Genomic DNA, 20,148 nt, shown 5'->3' with positions numbered 1-20,148 from the left:
CGCCAGGCAGAAGTGATAGCCACTGACAGTGGCAGAGCCTGGCTGTATTCAGAGCACTGCAGGTCCCAGCTATTTGAAATAATACCCCTTTAACTCCAGAAAATGCATCCCCAGGTTGGCCCCTTTTACACCAGCCTAGTCCCTGCATTTTCTGGTGTGAGGGGGAGAGAAAACCACCCCTCCCCCCCTTTAACCAGTTATCTTATTTAACCGGCTGTATCTTCGGAACCAACTGATCCATTTACATGAGACAAGTATCATATTGATTTGAGTGGGCTTTGAATGATTTTGGTCCAGTGAAACTGTTTACACATAATATCTCTGGAACCGATTGACCGATATGGACCAGCCTGGTGTCATATTGAAGGCCCAGCGATTTGGAATTGAATGAAATCAACCACAAGCTTCTGTGATGCCAAGGGGGTAACTGGCAGCCATCAGAACCGGGTGGGGGTCCGAATTGACGGGTCCCATATTATCCTATGGGGAAAAAACGTTACAGCTTTGCCAGGCGATATCTTTGGTTCCCCGGGGGCTAGAGACAAGGGGCTGGGCTCGTTGGAAAGCCCTGGTCCTCAGCTAGAAAATGAAATGACAGGGGGGGGGCACGTGCCCGGGTGCCCCCCCCCCTGAATCCGCCACTGCACCCACACCTAATGCTGACAGTAGTAACGCTGCCTATACATATGCTAACCCCAGTTGCCGACAGTAGTAGCATGGCTGCCTATATATATGCCCGCACCAGTTGCCAACAGCAGTAGCGCTGCCTATATATATACCCACAACAGATATCGACAGCAGTAGCGCTGCCTGTACATAAGCCCACACCAGTTGCTGACACTAGTAGTGCTGCCTGTACATATTCCCACTTGCCGACACTATTAGCGCTGCCTATACATATGCCGACACCAGTTGCTGATGGTTGTAGCGCTGCCTGTACATACTGTATGCCCACACCAGTTGCAGTACACTCCCATGTTACTCACCTAGTTCAGGCTGTTGGCAGCTCATTCTCTCCTGTTTCATTTTCCACCAGTCATGCTCCCGTATAGCTCCGCCCCTCCATTCGTGTAGCTCGGCCCCTATGTCAATTAGTCCCACCCCTTTTATGTCCCTGCTGCGTCTGACTATGGTGTTTAGGAGCCGGGAGGGAAGTGCTGTCTGCGCTGCTGCCAGTCAGAAAGTGTGAGAGGCGCAGCAGCAGCCACAGAGTAGAGAGGACAGCAGGGGATGTATCATGTACAGCAGGGAGAGCTCATTTGCGTGGGGGGGGCACCCTTGGAATACTTTTGAAAAAATGAAAAGGGAGTGGTCTCATAGGAAAGTCCAGTTGTAGTGTTCCTTACCAGTGGTGGTTTTTACCTATGGGCTGCAGGGCTGCAGCCCCCCCCCCCCCCCAGGTAAAATCCACCACTGTCTCTGCCTAAGCCAGATGCAGACTGTGCAGACCGGGATGCCTCTCTGTGAGCAAATGCGGGCAGCCCCCAAAATGGGTTCTGCGCATTCCCAGTACCACGGATGATGCGCCGGACCCAGGAACCTGATTAAGCCTTCAAAAGCAGCCCATGGAGGCTTGGGCTAGCGCATGTGCAGTATGTATGAAGTTACGGCGCATGCACAGGCCCCGTGCAGGGCACCGGTGGCCGGGACCAGCCTGTGCGTGGAGCGTGGCGGCGGCAGCGGAGGGGGGGGGCATTATGACAGCCCCCCTCCTCCAAAAGGGTAAGAGCCACTACTGCTCCTTACACATTATGCTCACGGATGTAGTGTTCCTTACACATTATAATCACAGTTGTAGTGCTCCTTATACTATGTCCACAGTTGTAATACCTCTTACACCATGCCCACAGTTATTACCTTGTCTGGACTGCACTCCTGGCTAGCTCCTGAGCAGCCTGTTCCCACGCCGCATTGCACTACACACTACAGTGAAGAAATTCCAGTGAAGTGCTGGGAGCTATTGTTTATTTGGCGTTTCTTCACTGTGTAGTTCGGTGCCAGATACAGGTGCCAATAATACTTCCTGGCTGCTGTGCTAATCTCCAGGGACAGGCAAGAACTTCCCAGTGGGACAGACAAGGTAGCAAGTTGCTGGGTACATAGTTGTGCCAGGGCTCCCTAGTCTATACCGGGTTCTACACAGCTGCATACCCAGTGTATGCCTGAAACCGTCCCTGATCACACCATAGGTTTGCATAAACATTTTTAGTATGTGGTAAGGCACTCACAGAATGAATTGCCCATATGCTGTATTTACATTTCTATATTTCAGCCCAGAGCTTGTTGTTTGTAAGATGGGGGACACAATTATATGTGGGGATCCAAACTTTCTGGACTGACTGAGATGGGGACTGTGTGTCTCCATGCGTTATGCCCCAGGCTGGTTCAGTCCAGTGCTGTTTTTTGGAAAAGAAGGGATGTTGATCATGTCTATTGCTCTCTATTAGAAAACATAGATGGACACGCTAATAGTCTATTGCTATCTATACAGCTTTTTCATGTGATTTTCCTGAGGTTTTACTTTTAGTAAGCACTCCAATTACCAAAATCAGTGGAAAATACAGAAAAACACATAGATAATGCTTAATACATTTACACCTAAGGGCAAATTTACTAATCCTTAGAAATGGTTGGGAAATGGAAATAGATGTTTTTGCAAACAACAACCCCTGTAAATAGGCCGGGTCTTCAATTGTCCGTACAGCTATAATGTTTAGTCCTTGACTTACAAACAGATTTAGCTTCATCTATCCCAAAAGTCATACAGCGTAATGCAAAGCATATTACTCATTAAAACTTGAAATGTAGCTTATTTTAGAGATAACCATCTGGGATTCCTTAACATGCAAATTCCTTTATATCTGTATGCATAGCAAAGTGACCGTATAATTTAAATTGGAAATTGATTAAGTGGGTTTTTGAACTGATTGGCTCTATGCTATTAATGAAACCGCATTAAATAACAGAATGCAAATATTGTATTTACATGTGTGCTCTGTATATGGATAAGAAGCATATTTATTAATGATCAGGTTCTAGACTTGATAATTAAAGTTTGTGGTCACACAGCATTAAATGAACACATGCGCTGTAACAATATGTCCTAGTCTAGATCAGTGGTTCCCAAACTGTGTGCCGTGGCTCCCTGGGGTGCCTTAGGACACTTGCAGGGGTGCCTTGGATTGGTGGTCAAGGACCAATTCAAATTATTTATGGTCAATGTAAAAGGCAAAAACATTGCTGATGGGCTACCAATAATAAAATATGTGGACAAACAGAAGCTAATCCTGTCCCTCATCCATAATTAAACCTTTGTATGACATATAAAACAATTAACTTCATTTTTTTTTTTTTTTTTTTTCTGAAGAAGAAACTTTTGGACTAGGGGTGCCGTGAAAGAAATTCTGATGCTTTAGGGTGCCGTGACTTGAAAAAGTTTGGGAACCACTGGTCTAGATTATAATGTGTTAGCTTGTTCCCAAACCCATAGTGATATTTAGAAAATATTGTATTCTGTTCATGCCACCACCAACACTGTGCATTCCGTTATAACTTGGTATCATACAATGTATTCTAATTCTATGATCAGTGTTGTAGAAAAATTTAGATACTGTATAAGAACATAGTTTTCATTTGATTTAAGTTTTGGTTTCTGTGGCTTGAAGTGAGAGGGAAAGTGACCTGGAATGGCTTTTGTTTATGTTTTTTTTTTATGTTAGGTAAACCTGCATTACACAGATCCATAGAATGTCAATTCCACTATGACTCACAGGAGGATGCCTTGCAGGGATCCTGTGCAAGATCATTATTCTACTGTATACAGTGTATCTCTAAGGACATCCTGGGACCAGGAAACCCAAATGAACATTCAATTATGGTACTTTGTCAGCAGAAAGCTTCTGTTATCTGACAGAACATTCGTTACTTGTGCCTGTGTTTGCAGATTAAACACATTAGGCCAGATGTACAGAGCTTGAAAAGTAATAAAGTAGAAAGAGATAAAGTACCAGCCAAACAGCTCCTAGTTGCCATGCTACAGGCTGAGTTTGCAAAATGACAGTTAGGAGCTGATTGGCTGGTGGTTTATCTCTCTCCATCGCATAACTTTTGAAGGCTTATGGGCCCACACATAACGACACCGCTGAGCGGCCATGCTAGATCGCTTAAAACGCTCAGCACACAGCGATGTGCCAGCGCTTTGTGCTGAGTGATCTGTCAGAGCCAGTGTTCTCCACGGGGAACACTGGCCCTGACCCTGGGGAACCATTGCGGTTAACCCAGTATATCCATTATGCAGAATATCAATCACCCAGCGATCCACTTCGCTATCCCCCCTACACACAGAACAAAGTATGGGCATTTTCTAAGCAATCTAGGGCGGGATGTTGTAACAGCCACTGCCCATTATCGCCCCCCTTCACCGGCCACCGCATTTTTAATAACGGCATATACTGTTACATATGCGGTTATTAACGCAAGGGACAGCTCTTGCGATAAGAACTGTCCCTTGCGATGCGGTGCCGGCACTGGACTTCTGGGTCTGTGATCTGGGAGTCCATCTGCGCATGCGCAGAGTGACGCGCCGGCCGTAGGGCATGCTGGGAGGGATCCATGACGGATCCCTCAAACAGCGCTGCGGTAAGAAGCCCATAGGCTTCTGCAGCGCTGCCACTGCGGAGGGGCCATACAGCATACAGAAATGCAGTAAAAACTCAGATAACGGGGTTTTTACTGCATTTCTGCTTTAGAGAATCTCCCCCCTAGTGAGATCGCCTAGAAAATGCCCCTAAATCGCTACTGGTTTAGGCCCCATTAGTTTTTCTCACCCAGTGTGCAGAATAATCTCACCATCTACAAAAGCGGCATACCGTCTGGTTCATACATCAAAAATGTAGTATTTTCTGAAGCCGGACCTCCTGCACCAGAGATGCGGCCAGTCCCAAAAGGGGGCATAGCCACGGGAGGGTGGGCATGACCTTGGGTGTAGGGCATGGCCCAGGGCTGCGACCCCCATGTTTTCATCATTTTCAAGGCATACCCAATTCTCCCTGAGTGTCTGGGCAGCCCCTGGGTACCCTCCCTAAACTAGAAAGATGCTGTGCGCATGCGTCCGGCATCTATTTAGTGATCACCGGCTGCTCTGGAACCAGGACTCGTATGCCTACTAAATGGAATGACCAGTGCTGGTTGCTGCCCCCACATACCGCGGTATGTTAATCACTGTTCTGCACATGCAGAGAATGGGACTTATGTCTGCGCAGCCCCACAACCATCACATTTTTACATAGAACTTACAGTTTATGTTCCAATAGGGATGAGGCCCACAGTATGGGATTGCACTAATTACATTTTGGGTATTTAAATCCATTTCAAGCATCTGCATCCAGGAGCCAATAAATCATACAAAACGTTACAACCAAAGACGTTGGACAGCTTTCGTACCGTGGTACAGACGAGATCCAACAACACCATTGCAGTTTGCCTTTTGTTACAGGATTGTGTAATGCTGTATATGCAGAATATGGTCAGAAGGGGGTTAAAAATCTGAGCATATTGGAGGATTAATTTGTTTTTATGGATTTTGTTTGTGTTTTGTTTGACTATGTCAGGCTGCTGTTGTCTGAAGCCTGGGAATACTGCTGGAGCTGAAATTGCTAAATGAAAGCTCTGATGTTATCAATGTGTTGGGTAGGTCAGAGTGCCCCACAAATTGTTGCACATTGTTAAATGTATGTTCTCATGGTGTATCAATAAGGTGATCTGTCACCTTTCTCAACAATGCAATGCAGGAGGTTAGAATTGCATTGTGCATTAGTGACTAGCGGCTATTACTCATTTCAGCTCCAGCACATTCACACACTTTAGCAATGCGGATATTGGCCTCTGTATGTTGTAGGCTTGTCGACCCAACCGGAACGGCAGCGAGACTCTAAAAAATCGGATCCACCTCCAGGCTCCCTGTGAAGGTAGGCAAGTCTCCCGCTTTCTGCACTGAGCCCCTCACCCCCTTCTCTGCTGATTCAATTACCGCAAATTGCAGGTAGCGGCATTTTGCACTCTGCCCCCTCTCTGCGGGCCCGCAAATCATAGAGTTTTGTGGCATAGGGTGGGGCCTAGTAAGGTCAGCCTTGTCCCTGCGCCCCCATGACGTGTTGCTTTATGGGGAGAGGTGACAATAAGTAGGCAAGTATGGTATGGTGTAGTATGTATTATGAGGAAGTGAACATTGGGCCTAATTCAGACTTGATCACAGGAAAAATTTGTTCTCAAAATGGGCAAAACCATGTGCACTGTAGGTAAGGCAGATGTAACATGTGCAGAGATAGTTACATTTGGGTGGGGTGTGTTGAAACTGGAATCTAAATTGCAGTGCAAAAATAATGCAGTCAGTATTTACCCTGCACAGAAACAAAATGACTCACCCAAATCTAACTCTCTAAGCATATGTTTCATCAGCCCCACCTGCAGTGCACATGGTTTTACCCATTTTAAGAACAAATTTGGGTACTTGTGTATTTTGGCGGCGCCCATCGCATCGCATACCATAAGGCATACGATGGTATGCGATGCGACGCGATATCGCACGATACTGTACAATGTCATATAATTTTAAAATTGTATGACATTGTACATGGCATACAATGCCATACAATGCGATGCGATTAAACATTGTATAAGCACCCTAATGAGAATAGAAAGTGTGGAGAGCGCAGCGAGCCACCGAGCCCAAAGCGCGGCGAGCGCAGCGAGCCCCGCGAGGGGACGCGGATACCTGTGAAGCCGGCGAGGGGACTCCGATACCTGTGAAGGTATCCGCGTCCGCTCGCCACACTTCGGGCTCGCCACACTTTCTATTCTCAACTCCACGCCGACGTGGATAGTGGGGGTATGAAAAGGTCGGAGGACGCGTACAGCCTCCCCTCGCGGGATCGCTGCGCTCGCCACGCTTCGGGTTCACGTTTATAGTGGGGGGGGGGGGGGGGGGCGGTGGCGTGGGGGTGCATTTCACATTGTAAGCACCCATTAGGGTGCTTAAAAGCACCCTTTATGTTGCTTATACGATCTTTCATCGCATAGGGGGCAAAAATCGCGTCGCATTGCGTCGCATGCCATGCGATGCATGCCATGCGATGAAAACATTGCGCGATGCACGTCGGGGGCGCCGCTATAATACACAAGTACCCAAATTTGTCCTGCGATCAGGTCTGAATTAGGCCCAATATGTATCATGCAGATATAGGATGAGGCAGATACAGAGTGATATGTATGATAGTTTGTGCAGGATCAAGAACACCCATTAGTAGTGCACATACAGTACTTAGAGAAGAGTCCGTGCACATACAGATGGAGCAGCTCTCATTAGAGCTGCTCCAGGCAATAGAATCACCATCTGCCACCGTTCGCCAGCAGCAAGAAGGGGGCGCGTGCGCATGAGACGCTCACACGCCCCATTCTGATGGAGCCTGCTGCCATGCTCGACCACCTCCCTGCTCCTCCCCCGTCCTCCCCATAATTCCTGCACCCCCCACTAACCATGCCTATCTCCCTGAAGCAAAGATGGGCAGAGAATCCACTCCCCGCCGCTGTGTGACGGGGCTGCGTGATCGTGTGAGATGCTCGCGCGGCCCCGTCAGATGGAGCGCCTCTTCACCGGTGATTCCCTGAGCTGGCTGCGAGGCACTACATCTGTATGCACATATGCAGATTCATATGCACCTGACCCCAAGTTATGTATATCTAGAATGGGTGAAGTGTGTGCATTGCACATGGGTCCCTAAGTCCCAGAGGGGCCCATAACATGCAAGCTGCACCCATTTTCTAATACTTACCCTCTGGAGTCCAGCAGAAGCACTGCCAAAATCGCCCAAAAATTGTGAGGTGGGCATTTTTCCGGCGATCTGTGCATGCACACTGGAGTCTTAGCGCTCTAGTGCTCCGACTACACAACTCTGTGCTGTTGCTGGTAGAACCAATATGAAAATCACCAGAAAAAGAACCACCGCACCATTTTTCCAGAGATTGGCACATGCGCAGTAGGGTCTGAGCAATTTAGTGCTCAGACCCTACTACAAAGCGCTGTTCCTGGCAGAGAGGGGGAGGTTGCACATGGGTCTGCTCCTCTCTTAAAACGCCCAGATGTTGGGTGCCGGGGTGCTGGTCCACTTGCCCAGAGGATCCCTGCAGCTATGTGTACTCCTCTGGCCTGGGGACAGAGTAATACTCTTGGGCACATCTCTGCAGATACTGTAAAGTCACTGCGCTCCACATACTGTATACAGTGTGGGGGTGGAGGGCAGTTGATGAGCACAGGGGGCGAATTATCACCATCCTCATTTTCAGATGTACTGTGATGATATCGGTCCAATTCACAATACGATTGATTGTGCGTGTGTCACTGACATCTTCAATGCTGCCGCTACCCCTCCTCTCCGCAACATCCCCGTCCCCAACTATTCACTCTTTCCTGGGACAGGCTCTTGTAAGAGACACTTTCCTGTCAATTGAATTTTAATAAACAGCTAAAGAACAATGCTTGTCAAGTGGATGTATGGCAATAATAACTTACACCTTTCTGTGCTGAAAGTCTATATGCTTATATTTACAACTGTAAGGCCCAGTCATAATAGACTCCTGTTTGACATTCAGGATAGGGCCGGATTAAGGGCCTAATGGACCTAGAGCTGAAAATGTTAAGGGTCTATTTTGAGAAAGTGTTGGTGAGGCCAATGGCATGTAGCCATGTAGAACCCACTGCCGTTTCCACCGAAAAAAGTCGGATCTGCCACCCTTCAATGCTCTCATTAATGGCAGCATTGAATAGGTGAGTGTCAATATTTCCCATATCCGCACAGATTGAAAACCTCCCTATGTGTATGTGCTTACAGGATAATAAAATAATATGACTTTATAAAATATCTTTTTACTTACTTAGATGTGAGTTAAGAGTCTGATTTCTTTGCCTTTTGGAAACATTTGGATTACACTTTTAGCTGGAACAGTGGCCCTTATTCTGATTGATGCGGACTTTACCGCGTTCTTACGGATTGCGTCTTTACGGCGTCTGCGCATGCGTGGAGAACGCTACGCGCATGTGCCACGCCTTGACTCGGTACCAGTTCGGACAAAGACCGTCCAGAACTGTTCACCGCTATCATTCGGGAAATAGGGGCGTATTATGGGCGTCATGCGGAATGACACATGGGCGTAGTTTCAAAGTGGGCAAAACGGGGCGGAAACATGGGCGTACACGGGGGAGTACACTTATGTTGGGGGGCGTACATTCGGAAACCACTCCGAATGCACGCGATCAAAAAGGGCAGAAATGTGCGGTGTCCACAAGTGTACTATTGCTTTGCGGACACCACTCGTTCATGCGGTAGGCGAACGTACGCCTAATGACTACAACCATTAACACCTGAACCCAATAGAATCTACTCCTTTACTCATTACTCACTAATAGGCCGCTTGTCAGTGCTTTAATTGAAACCATTGCACTTACATTGCTGTAAGGGTTAATGTGTGCTATGCATGTGTTAGGCATGCTTGTAAGGATATATTGGAATCTAATTGATTCCAATTCCAAATAAGCTGTTTTTTATGAGGGTAGGTAATTGAATAAGTGGGTCATGTGATGTATTGCAGAAGATACTTCATAGTGGGTTGTTTGGCGGAAATCCTCCGCTTACGTGCGGTAGCACCGCTTGGCTCCCGTTCGGATGCGGTATTCCCGAGCATACTCTGTAATACTCTGTAATACCGTGCCGAATCGGAGTGTTTCTCCCGCACACGCATGGTTTGTATGTCGTCCGTAAACACGCCCTGTTCTTAAAGAGTGAGTCCGTCCGAATGCGGAGGACACGTGGGCGTTTCTACGGACGATGGCCGCATGCGGAAAAACACCGTGGCGTGCGGACCGCTCCGTAAGAATGCGGGAATTTCCGCACAGATCAGAATAAGGGCCAGTATTACATTAGCACAATTCTATTATTAGATAAATGTGACACATTCTGTGAGAGGCCCTCTTTTAACATTTATATTTGCTCTCAACGATAGTCATAATAATAGATTACATTTTGCACTCCTCAAGTGTTAGGTTTCTGGAAGGCTTAGCACTTGACATCTCAGGTCAGTTTTATACTCTTTCCTGTTTGCTTGATTTGGAATCTGATATGCAATTATGCTTCCACATATGGAAACACTGCGAACATTTAAAGGTTTTTTACCTTGTAATTTAACGTCAACTGTTAAAGTTAAATTTAAATTTGAGCCTTATTGCAGTTTTTTTAAAACCTCCTAAATATGCAGGACATAAAGTTACATGTTGTTTGTTGGGAGTACTATTTGAGATGGGAAGCTATGGGAAACCAATCTATGATCTACTAGAAGATGTGAAATAAATAAGAAGTAAATTCTGATTGGTTGCCCATATCAACATACCATGTGGAACAGAACTCCCATCTTGGTAAATTTCCCTCATATAATTTGACAGTCAGTTCTTTTAGTGGTTAGGGGTGAAAGTTGTATCAGGCGTTTGGTTATGGTTACAATATTAGGGTAATGGTTCAGATTAAGGGTAAGGTTAGGGCATTTTTTGTTCGGTTAGGGTATTTGTGTTAGGGTTTAAGATTCATGGTGAGGGTTAGAGTATTAGGGCCAGATGTATCAAGCTTCAAAAGTGATAAAATAAAGAGTGATAAACAACCAACCAGCTTCTACCTGACATTTTTCAAACCCAGCCTGTAGCATGGCAGGTAGGAGCTGATTGGCTGGCTGTTTATCACTCTCCATTATATCACTTTTGAAGCTTGATACATCTGGCTCTTCAGTGTTTGGTGTTAGGAATAATAATAATAATAGTAATGATACTATTATTTCTATTGTGCACTTTCTCCAATGGGACTCAAGGCATTTTAAGGGTGTGGATCATAGGCAAACGCAGGGGAGGGGTTCTGTTTGCCCGGAAACCTCCCTCCTCTTGGCAAGTATTGTGACAACAATAGCTGGTATATAATATGATCAATAGAGCTACCACCACATCATACAGTGTAAGGGACAGAGCAGAGCTGCTGCATATGCCTAATGTACCAGCTTCTTCTACCACATTCACTGTACGTGTGGATCTAAACCCTCAAACATCGCAATGGACCAAAGAGTAGCTGCCAGGAGGAAGAGACAGGAGCCTTACCATGAAGTGGAGGATTGTGAGCTTAGAAAGTTCAGTACTGGTTCTACTGTATGTCTGTGTGTTTTTATTTAGTATGAGATGTTTAACCTTTTCCTGACCACTTATCTTATTTAAATGTTTGAAACAGTCTATACTATAGACCATCTGTACTGTTAAATATTAATACTGTATTCCATACAATATGCAGTGTACAAAAAGGGTTGTTACTGTTCCCCCAGACTGCAATGTAGAGTGGGAGATTATGATTACATTTGTGAACCCCCCTCTAAAAATCCTGTGTTTGCCACTGAGGGTTAAGCTATTTGTAATGGTTTTAAGATTAATAATGAGGGTTAAGGCATACCTCCCAACTTGTGTCCGAATGAAGTAGGGACACTCGCGCGGCGAAGCCGCGTGCGCGCCCGAAAAGGGGGCGGGGCGTATGCAAATGAGGGCGCGGCTTACGCTAATTAGCCGCGACCTCATTTTCATACGAGAATAGATGCTGTGCGCATGCGCACAGCGTCTATTCTACTAGATTGGGGGTCTCCCAACTGTCACCCCCCCGCAGCGGGACAATGCCTGCCGCGTGTGGGACAGCGGGACAGGACCCGAAAATCGGGACTGTCCCTCTAAAATCGTGACAGTTGGGAGGTATGGTTAAGGTGCGTACACACTATACAATATGCTTCACAAGCATTACTGTATTCCGCAGAATTTCCAGGAAAACAATATATTGCATACACTTTGAAAGATATCACTAATGACATCATTCAATAACATCAGCTGGCCCCTGCTTAGAACATGCACACATTGACAATATAGTAAGAATTTAACTTCATGCACAGACGACATGGGGGTTCATTAGTCACCCAAGGGAGTGTGCATCATTAATTATATAATGCGTACACTAATAATAGCATTAACAATATTGTTATCATGCATATCGTTATCAATTATCGTGTGTATGCACCCTTAAGATATTGACATTAGGGTATTTTGATTAATTCTTTAGGGTATTAGTGTTAAGGTATTATTTATTTATTTATTAACAGTGGTACTTGTGAGTTATCCGGGCGTCCGATTTTAAAATCGGGTCGGATCGGGACATCGCATCGCATCGCATGCGACCATCGGATGCGATGCGATGCGATGACCCGATTTTTCCATAGGAATCAATGTTAAAATGGACTGAGTCCATTTTAACATGGAATTCAATGGGAAAAAGGGGTCCTTTTCATACCCCTACTATCCAAGTGGGCATGGAGTTGGATATAAACCTGTGGCGAGCGTAGCGAGCCACCGAGCCCGAAGCGTGGCGAGCGTAGCGAGCCCCGCGAGGGGACACGGAATACCGTCCCCTCGCGGGGCTCGCTTCGCTCGCCACGCTTCGGGCTCGGTGGCTCGCTACGCTCGCCACAGGTTTATATCCAACTCCATGCCCACTTGGATAGTAGGGGTATGAAAAGGACCCCTTTTTCCATAGGAATCATTTTAACATTGATTCCTATGGAAAAATCGGGTCATCGCATCCGATGGTCGGATGCGATGCGATGCGATATCGTATCGCATCGCATCGGATTGTATGCCTTAACTTAAGGCATACAATCAAAAAATCGGGAGCCCGGATAACTCACAAGTACCTTAACAGTTTCTTATATAGCGCATACATATTCCGCATCCCTTTACAGTGAGTTGAACATTCACATCAGTCCCTGCCCCAGTGGAGCTTACAATCTATATTCCCTACCACATGAACATGCGCACACAGACATTCTAGGGTTAATTTTTGTTGGAAGCCAATTGACCTTCTAGTATATTTTTGGATTGTGGGAGGAAACCGGAGTACCCGGAGTAAACCCACGCAAACACGAAGAGAATATACAAACTCCGCACAGTTAGGGCCATGGTGGGTATTGAACCCATGACCTCAGCGCTGTGAGGCAGTAATGCTAACCATTACACCATCCGTGATGCCCATTAGGATTAAATGTGTGGTTCGGGGATTAGTGTTAGGAGCATTAAGGTAAGAGTTAGGGTATGTAGACAAATATTTATGGCTTTCATAAATCAGCAGAAGTCCAGGTAACTCACACCAATGTGTGAGTGGAAGAGTTGGTATCAGTAAAATAGAAACATGGTCCTCCAGATGTTACATAAACAGGAGGAGTATTAGGCTGGATAGTGGTAGGTGTTACTTCCAGGCCAGCTCTGAGCTATTTCAAGCCATTGTTCTTGGCAGTGGTGACTGCAGATCCAACTACTTAGTGCAGGGTGGGCACAGCGCATTTAAACATTCATGTGAAGATATTTGTAATAAATGTGATGGCAGTGTATCCAGGATTGGTAGCGGTGTTGTGCATCACAGCCGCCGCGCAGATATCAGGACTTGGCATTAGAATTCACTTTCCTAAACCCACCCCCGACTCCTGTGAAACTAGATATCACAGAGTGGAATTAGAAGAGTGAATCCTGATGCTTGTTGACTGAGTCCCAGGTTCACCATGGTGGCTGTGATATACAGTGCTGCTGATCCCATGTATACTGCCATAACAAATATATTACATACACCTTCACAAGGATATTTATATGTGATGCAGCCACTGTTTTTTTTTTCAATGTGCTGGGTTTCCAGTTCTTCTACAGACCTACATGGTGATCTGCCCAGTTTGGTTCTCAGCCATTCTGTGATTCTATTGTTGGGCTTTCTGGGTTTGGTGACTTTCTGATCATTGATGATGTTGACAATAGGATGTGATGGCATTATTATCCTGCTCCTGATGTTCCACTGTGGTATTAAGGATGACTTTTTCATTATCATTGCCTATGTAGAATCTGACCACCTTTGAGGTCCTACCATCTACACAGGACAATGGTGTGGACATGTGTGGACAAAGATACTTTTGTCACTTTTTTCCAATGAATCAAGTGAATATTGTGTTACAATATAAACTTTAATACTGTAGCAACTTAGTTTTCATTAATGTAGAACCAAATTTAAGGCTCACATTTTAATTTACAGTGCCTAACTTTAAGTGACCAGCTGACCAGTTTGGGGCAGGTTTACGGTATGGCAGGGGGACCTTACGCTATGTGTCTCTTGCTGTAGCATGAACCCCTGGCTGGTCCAGCCTGATGCTAGTCATCAGAAAATAGGGGAAACCCAGAGCAGTTTCCCCCCCCCTATTTTCCCATAACAGCCCAGGCTTAGCGATCCGGAGCTGGTAATGGGTTGTTACGTGCTTTTTTCACCTTTTAACTGCCAGGTTAATAATGTGTGCAATGCTTCTTCCAGACTTGGCTGCATCTGACAGTTCTATTGTTTGTACACATTTCCTGTTTGTTTTGATCAGTTTTAAAATGACCTTCAATAAATCAGTGGATCCATTTCTTCCTTAAATGAAATAATTCGATGTTCTAAAGCAGCAGTTCTTAAACTTTTTTCTCTCCCTTATCTCTTTATTAGGCTTTTAATTTATGCGTACCTCCTACTCTCAATTTGAAATATCCACAGTACATATGATTGGAGTGGACGTGAGCAGTATGCGTATACTTATTTATTTATATTATTTATTTATTAACAGTTTCTTATATAGCGCATACATATTCCGCAGCGCTTTACAGAGAATATTTAAACATTCACATCAGTCCCTGCCCCAGTGGAGCTTACAATCTATATTCCCTACCACATGTACACGCACACACAGACATTCTAGGGTTAATTTTTGTTGGAAGCCAATTGACCTACCAGTATATTTTTGGATTGTGGGAGGAAACCGGAGTACCCGGAGTAAACCCTTATGCGTGTTCTTATAGTTAGGAGTAGTGGAGTAGTGTGGGGTCAGGAATCTGTTCCTTCTGTGTCTGGCCGCTGGTTGTGTACTGCCTCCAGGGTTCCTGCTGACACCTGTAGGATTATTGCTGCTGCTTCCTCCAGCCGTGTCAGTGCAGGGCAGATGATCGCTGATGTCTGATAGCAGCCTGGGTAGCTCCCAGTGGATTGCTGGTCAGGCAAAAGCATGAAGAGACGCTACAGACGGAACTGTTAGTGATGCAATGTGGTTCATCTCCACGGCAACGTTAGACGTCTTCCGCTATTGAGAGACTTCTTAATTTTCTGCTGCCAATATTATTTTCAAGTACCCTGAACCGGTCTGCACATACCACAGGTTCAGAATAACTGTTTTAAAGTCAGATTCTTAGTTGGTTTTTCATCAGCTGTGACTTTAGTAAATAACCGGTTTTGGTAAGTTTGCAAAACTGTCAATACATTACCCAAACGACAAAATCAACGGGTTAGTAGGTACTTTATACCCCCATGTATGCATTTCCTATTTCCCTATAGCATGTAAACTTGAGAGCAGGGCACACATATAGTACATCTCTGTATGTTATGAACCAGTTTTGTTTTATTACTTCATTCTCAATTGTAAATCGTAAAGCAATATGTTGGCTTGATACATGTAAATGTCATGAGATAAATCATTGTTGCATTGTGTGCACTATATTTTTCATACACTTTTATAAGGTTTTTCCTACAATTGTTAACAACAACAATTTATGAATTGTACATATGTATGGTCAGGGCCAGATCAAGGCCCAGGGACATTGACTTTGTAGGGGTCCCCACAAATTAATTTGCTGCCAAACACTTGTTAGCCCTGTTACCATTGCCCCTCAGTGTTAGCCCTGTCCCCTTTCCCCTTAGTGTCAGTCCTGTTTCCTTTCCCATCAATGTCAGCCCTGTCCCCTTTCCCAGTGTCAGCCCTGTCCCTCTTCCTGAAAGCCACCTAGTCAGCCATGCCCCACCCCCTTTCCTGTGTCACATACCATTTATTGGGGCCTGCCTGTGCCCACTGCTGCTCTCTGACCCCCCCCCCCCACCACAACCAGTGACAGTGTGTCCACCCCATGCTGCACTGTCCACAGCCAGCGAATCCTCAGTAAGGGCCAGATGTATCAAGCTTCAAAGCAGATTGGCTGAGAGTGCTCTCTCTATCAACCAATCAGCGGTCGGCCTATCTTTTGAATTTTCAAATTCTGCTGCTGCTGCTGTCCGCAGTGTCCGCTCACTCAGCGCTTCCCGGACACTGCGGTCTGCCCGCTCCGCTGCTGCACCCAGAGACCCCAGGCGCTGCAAGCAGCCCACGCTGCCCAGGCATTTTTTTTCCGTGCGGACTGCCCGCCACGCCTTCCCGCTACTGCACCCACAGCCACTGGGCATTTCGTGCTGCCCACCCCCTTCACATAGGTGTGAGCCAGCGGTGCTTCACTGCTGGCACACACCTATGGATCAGACCAACACATCGTGGGTGCTAAAAAGCCCCCGCAATGTGCAGCTGATGGGTTTAATTTGACAGATTGAACCTGCCCGATCCGTCTGAATCAGGCGAAATCAGCCCAAATCGGATAAGTGTATGGGCACCTATAGTCAGTCACAGCGCAGCATGTTGCTCAGAGCGGCGAGTCTAGGACACTGACTGTGTCCTAGATTTGGTACTCTGCTCAGCATTCTGCGCTGTGACTGACAGACGATCCGCCAGCTGTGGAGTGTAGAGGGGATGTGCTGTCACTGGCCATGGTGGTGAGAGTCAGGGAGTATGTAAGGCCCCTAATGTGTGGGGGCCCCGAGACAGCCGCCCTCCCTAAATCAGGCCCTGTGTATGGTACACTTCAATAAACGGTGGCACTGATTAGGTGATAATGTTAAATGGTGATGCTCTGATGGATGGCAGAAGTATCAATAATTCTAATGGACGAACTTGCACTGTTGTAGCCTGTTAGGAAAAAACACTTAAACATGAGGATAGTGTGTAGTATGAACCCTTTATTGAGAAATACATATACACATGAAAGCAATGTGTTCTGCAGATGTGTCCTCACATAACTTATCCCTCTGGTTGGACACACTGTAACTTATTTAGAGCAGCATTTAGTTTTGCATGTGATACGCTGTCACAAGTTATTATTCTATAGAACTATATTGTACTGTACTGGCTTGTGATACAGTCCATTATCACGAGATGCCTAGCATATCACAGAAAATCCATGTGTACAGTGTGTCCTGCCAGAAGATTGGCTAAGAGAGAACACATCTGTGTATGACTATGCATTCTACTTCCAATACAAACTCAGTGCAAATGCCCTGTGTCCGGAGCCTACAGACCTTTTATATAATCAACCTGCTAAGTTTTTTTTGTTACTTAATGTTGTTTTACTTCTCTGGGCAAACAGATTTATCTACATGAATAAATCAAAGTCTTGCTAGTTCTATTCGGTAAAATGGATTCACTGGGAAAGCTGTTATTCTGATGTAAACCACTGACTACATCCACAATTTGGCATCTTGAACACTGTGATTGTTATTGCTGTTGTGACCCACCGCCACCTGCATGTGGATATTGATCACGTTCATTGATCGAGAACTCTGATGTAGCTGCTCTCCCTGCAGCTCACTGTAACATCAATTTTATATCCTGCAACAAAAAGCCATACTGTAGCTGCCTTGTTTCTATCCCTGCTGAGAAGCCAGAGTTCTACTTTCATCAAACAATGTTTGTTAGAAGACAGGTGCTGTTACCCTGTAGATAACACAGTACAATGGTATAAGGTCTTCATGTGCATAAGAGTTGATGCAAATTTGCCAATCTTAACCCTTTGAGTGCCAACATCTCTGTGAGCGATGTGCAAAATATCCGCTAAATATAAGGTAAACATTACAGGTCATTATGATGAATACAAATGTTGGCTTGGCAATTTTCACACCTATTTTGACAAATTCTCTCGGCATTCAAAGGATTAACAATTACATCAGAAGATATTTGTCTGGTATAAAGCCCCACATACACTATGCGACAAAGGGAGAAGTCACATGCAATGCCCCTTCAGCCACCTGGGAGCTTTTCAGGCAGCAGGATCACATACAATATATTATATAATGTGGGGCCTGTTGCATATTATATATCTTATATAGCGTTCCCATTCACTGCTGTTGGGAGGCTGTCCAAGTCGGAGGTCTGACGTGCAGCGTGTATGATCTCTGACTCCAATCCGGTGCACAAAGGACTGCGCATCGGATCAGATGTCAAACACATGCGATTTGGCCACTTTTCACCCAATTTCTTGGCTCGATCCATCGGAATCGTGTGAAAATGGCCAAATCGCACTGGCCAGCTTTAGAGCTATATGCAAATTATTTTGAGTTGGATTATCCCTCAATAAGTGAGTTAGTTGGGTAATGAAACTAAAAACATTTTACAACACTGTGCATGTAAATACATTCAGTCATAAAGTAAGTGTACAAATGGGACAATACCAATGTCTGATGAAATTGGGCCATTCTGACATGAGATATTTGACTTTTATCTGCGAACGTGGAAGAAATCGTTCCAGGGTCGGTAGACCCCACCATCAAAACCGAGGCCGAATTTGGCACATCCCAATGGGTCTGAATTAGGCCCATAGTTGGGAGAGTAATCCTACAGCAGTCATACTATTGGTGGTTGGGCAAAACACTTGTGGTTTATACAAATAACTAATCCTTCTATAAATCCTTCCGTGCCTTGGAAATTTGATATATTCCTTAAAACTTTGTGCTGTTAAACGACATTTTATTTTCTGAATTTCGTAATATATCTACCATGGTGCTACCATGTACTTGCGTCAGTTACCCCAAATGTTTCCTTTGTTTTATTTTGCAGCTGCTCTTATTCAAAACAAAATGAATATTTCTGTTCATCCGTGTGACAACTTTTTCCAGTATGCCTGTGGTGGCTGGATAGAAAACAATCCCATTCCTGATGATCAGTCCAATTATGGAATCTACCCATGGCTAAGGAATAACGTTGATCTTAAAATTAAAGGTATGTTTTTCCTCATTTGTAATATATTGTATTAAATTAGAAAATATAAACTGGAGTGTAGATGGTAGTAGAACCCATCTATTTTTAGCTTCTGGACTTTCTACAGCCACCACTTATATTTCACAGCCCCCCTCGGCACCCTGGGGCCCCTACAGAAAGTACTCACTCTACTCTTCTATCGGTGCCAGTGGCCATAGGTTGTTGAAATCTGGTCAGAGATATCCTTAATTTTTCTCCCAGGTGTCCCCTCAGATGCAGACGCCTTTAGGCAGCTGCCTCTACCATGAAACTAAAGAACTGATGATTCAAGCATTGTTAATACTTCAAGTACAGCTTGAAGTAGCTCGACCAATATTAATAATGTATTTTGTGAGTGAAGATCATTATCTTTTTTGATTACACAATGTCATGACAACTTTGTTGCAGGCCAAATGTATGTTGCTCTTTAATTCTGCTTATGGCTATATAAATTACCTATATCCATGCTGGACTCTGGTTTTACTGTGTCAGCAAGGCTGTTTCACATCAGGGACAGATTTAAAGAAAGTTGCTACAGTATAACATATGCCCATGCACACTACCAATAATGCCACTACAGGAACACTGCCTTATTTAATATAATAAATAGTAAATCCCCCCCCCCCCCCCCCGATGCTTGCTGACTAGAGATTACATAACATACTCAACAGTATGTTTAATTCAGCAAGCCTGATATCTAGCCTACTAAGGGTTCCCAAGACAGATGGCAAAAACATTCCCGTTCCTCTGTACAAGGCCATCCCTAAATAATCTTAATCTACCTAATCTACCTAAATAATCTACCTACTGTACCAATCTAGTATTCACACTTGCCTTATATTCAGTCTTGAACTGTTTATATTACATGCATACATATGAATAGTGGTAGATGCTCAATTAGTTCAGTAATACCACTTCGGTGCATGCAAGGGAGGGGTTAATACTGAGGAAGTAAAAAAATACATTGTTTCCCCCAGCTCACTGAATGGTATTAGTAACCAATCTTGAACACTACATGATAATAGAATTCAGAGATATTGGTTACATATACCTGCGCAGGTGTATGAAATGCCCCCAAGCCACGTCAAGACTTCTCTGTATATT

General features: G+C 45.0%; 1 protein-coding gene across 1 annotated transcript in view; it reads left to right on the top strand.

Annotated features, from left to right (window-relative positions):
- PHEX (phosphate regulating endopeptidase X-linked) overlaps positions 1-20,148 on the top strand; it is a 225,173-nt gene that overhangs the window by 31,103 nt on the left and 173,922 nt on the right. The window contains exon 3 of the mRNA XM_083172463.1: positions 18,865-19,026. Within this exon, the coding sequence (XP_083028589.1) occupies positions 18,865-19,026 (162 nt within the window). The remainder of the gene's footprint in view (positions 1-18,864; positions 19,027-20,148) is intronic.

Source organism: Crinia signifera, chromosome 2 (genome assembly GCF_055691185.1).
Source record: "Crinia signifera chromosome 2, ASM5569118v1, whole genome shotgun sequence".
Lineage (NCBI taxonomy): Eukaryota > Metazoa > Chordata > Amphibia > Anura > Myobatrachidae > Crinia > Crinia signifera.
Note: the sequence above shows the minus strand (reverse complement) of the source record. Positions and strands in the feature narration are given on the sequence as shown.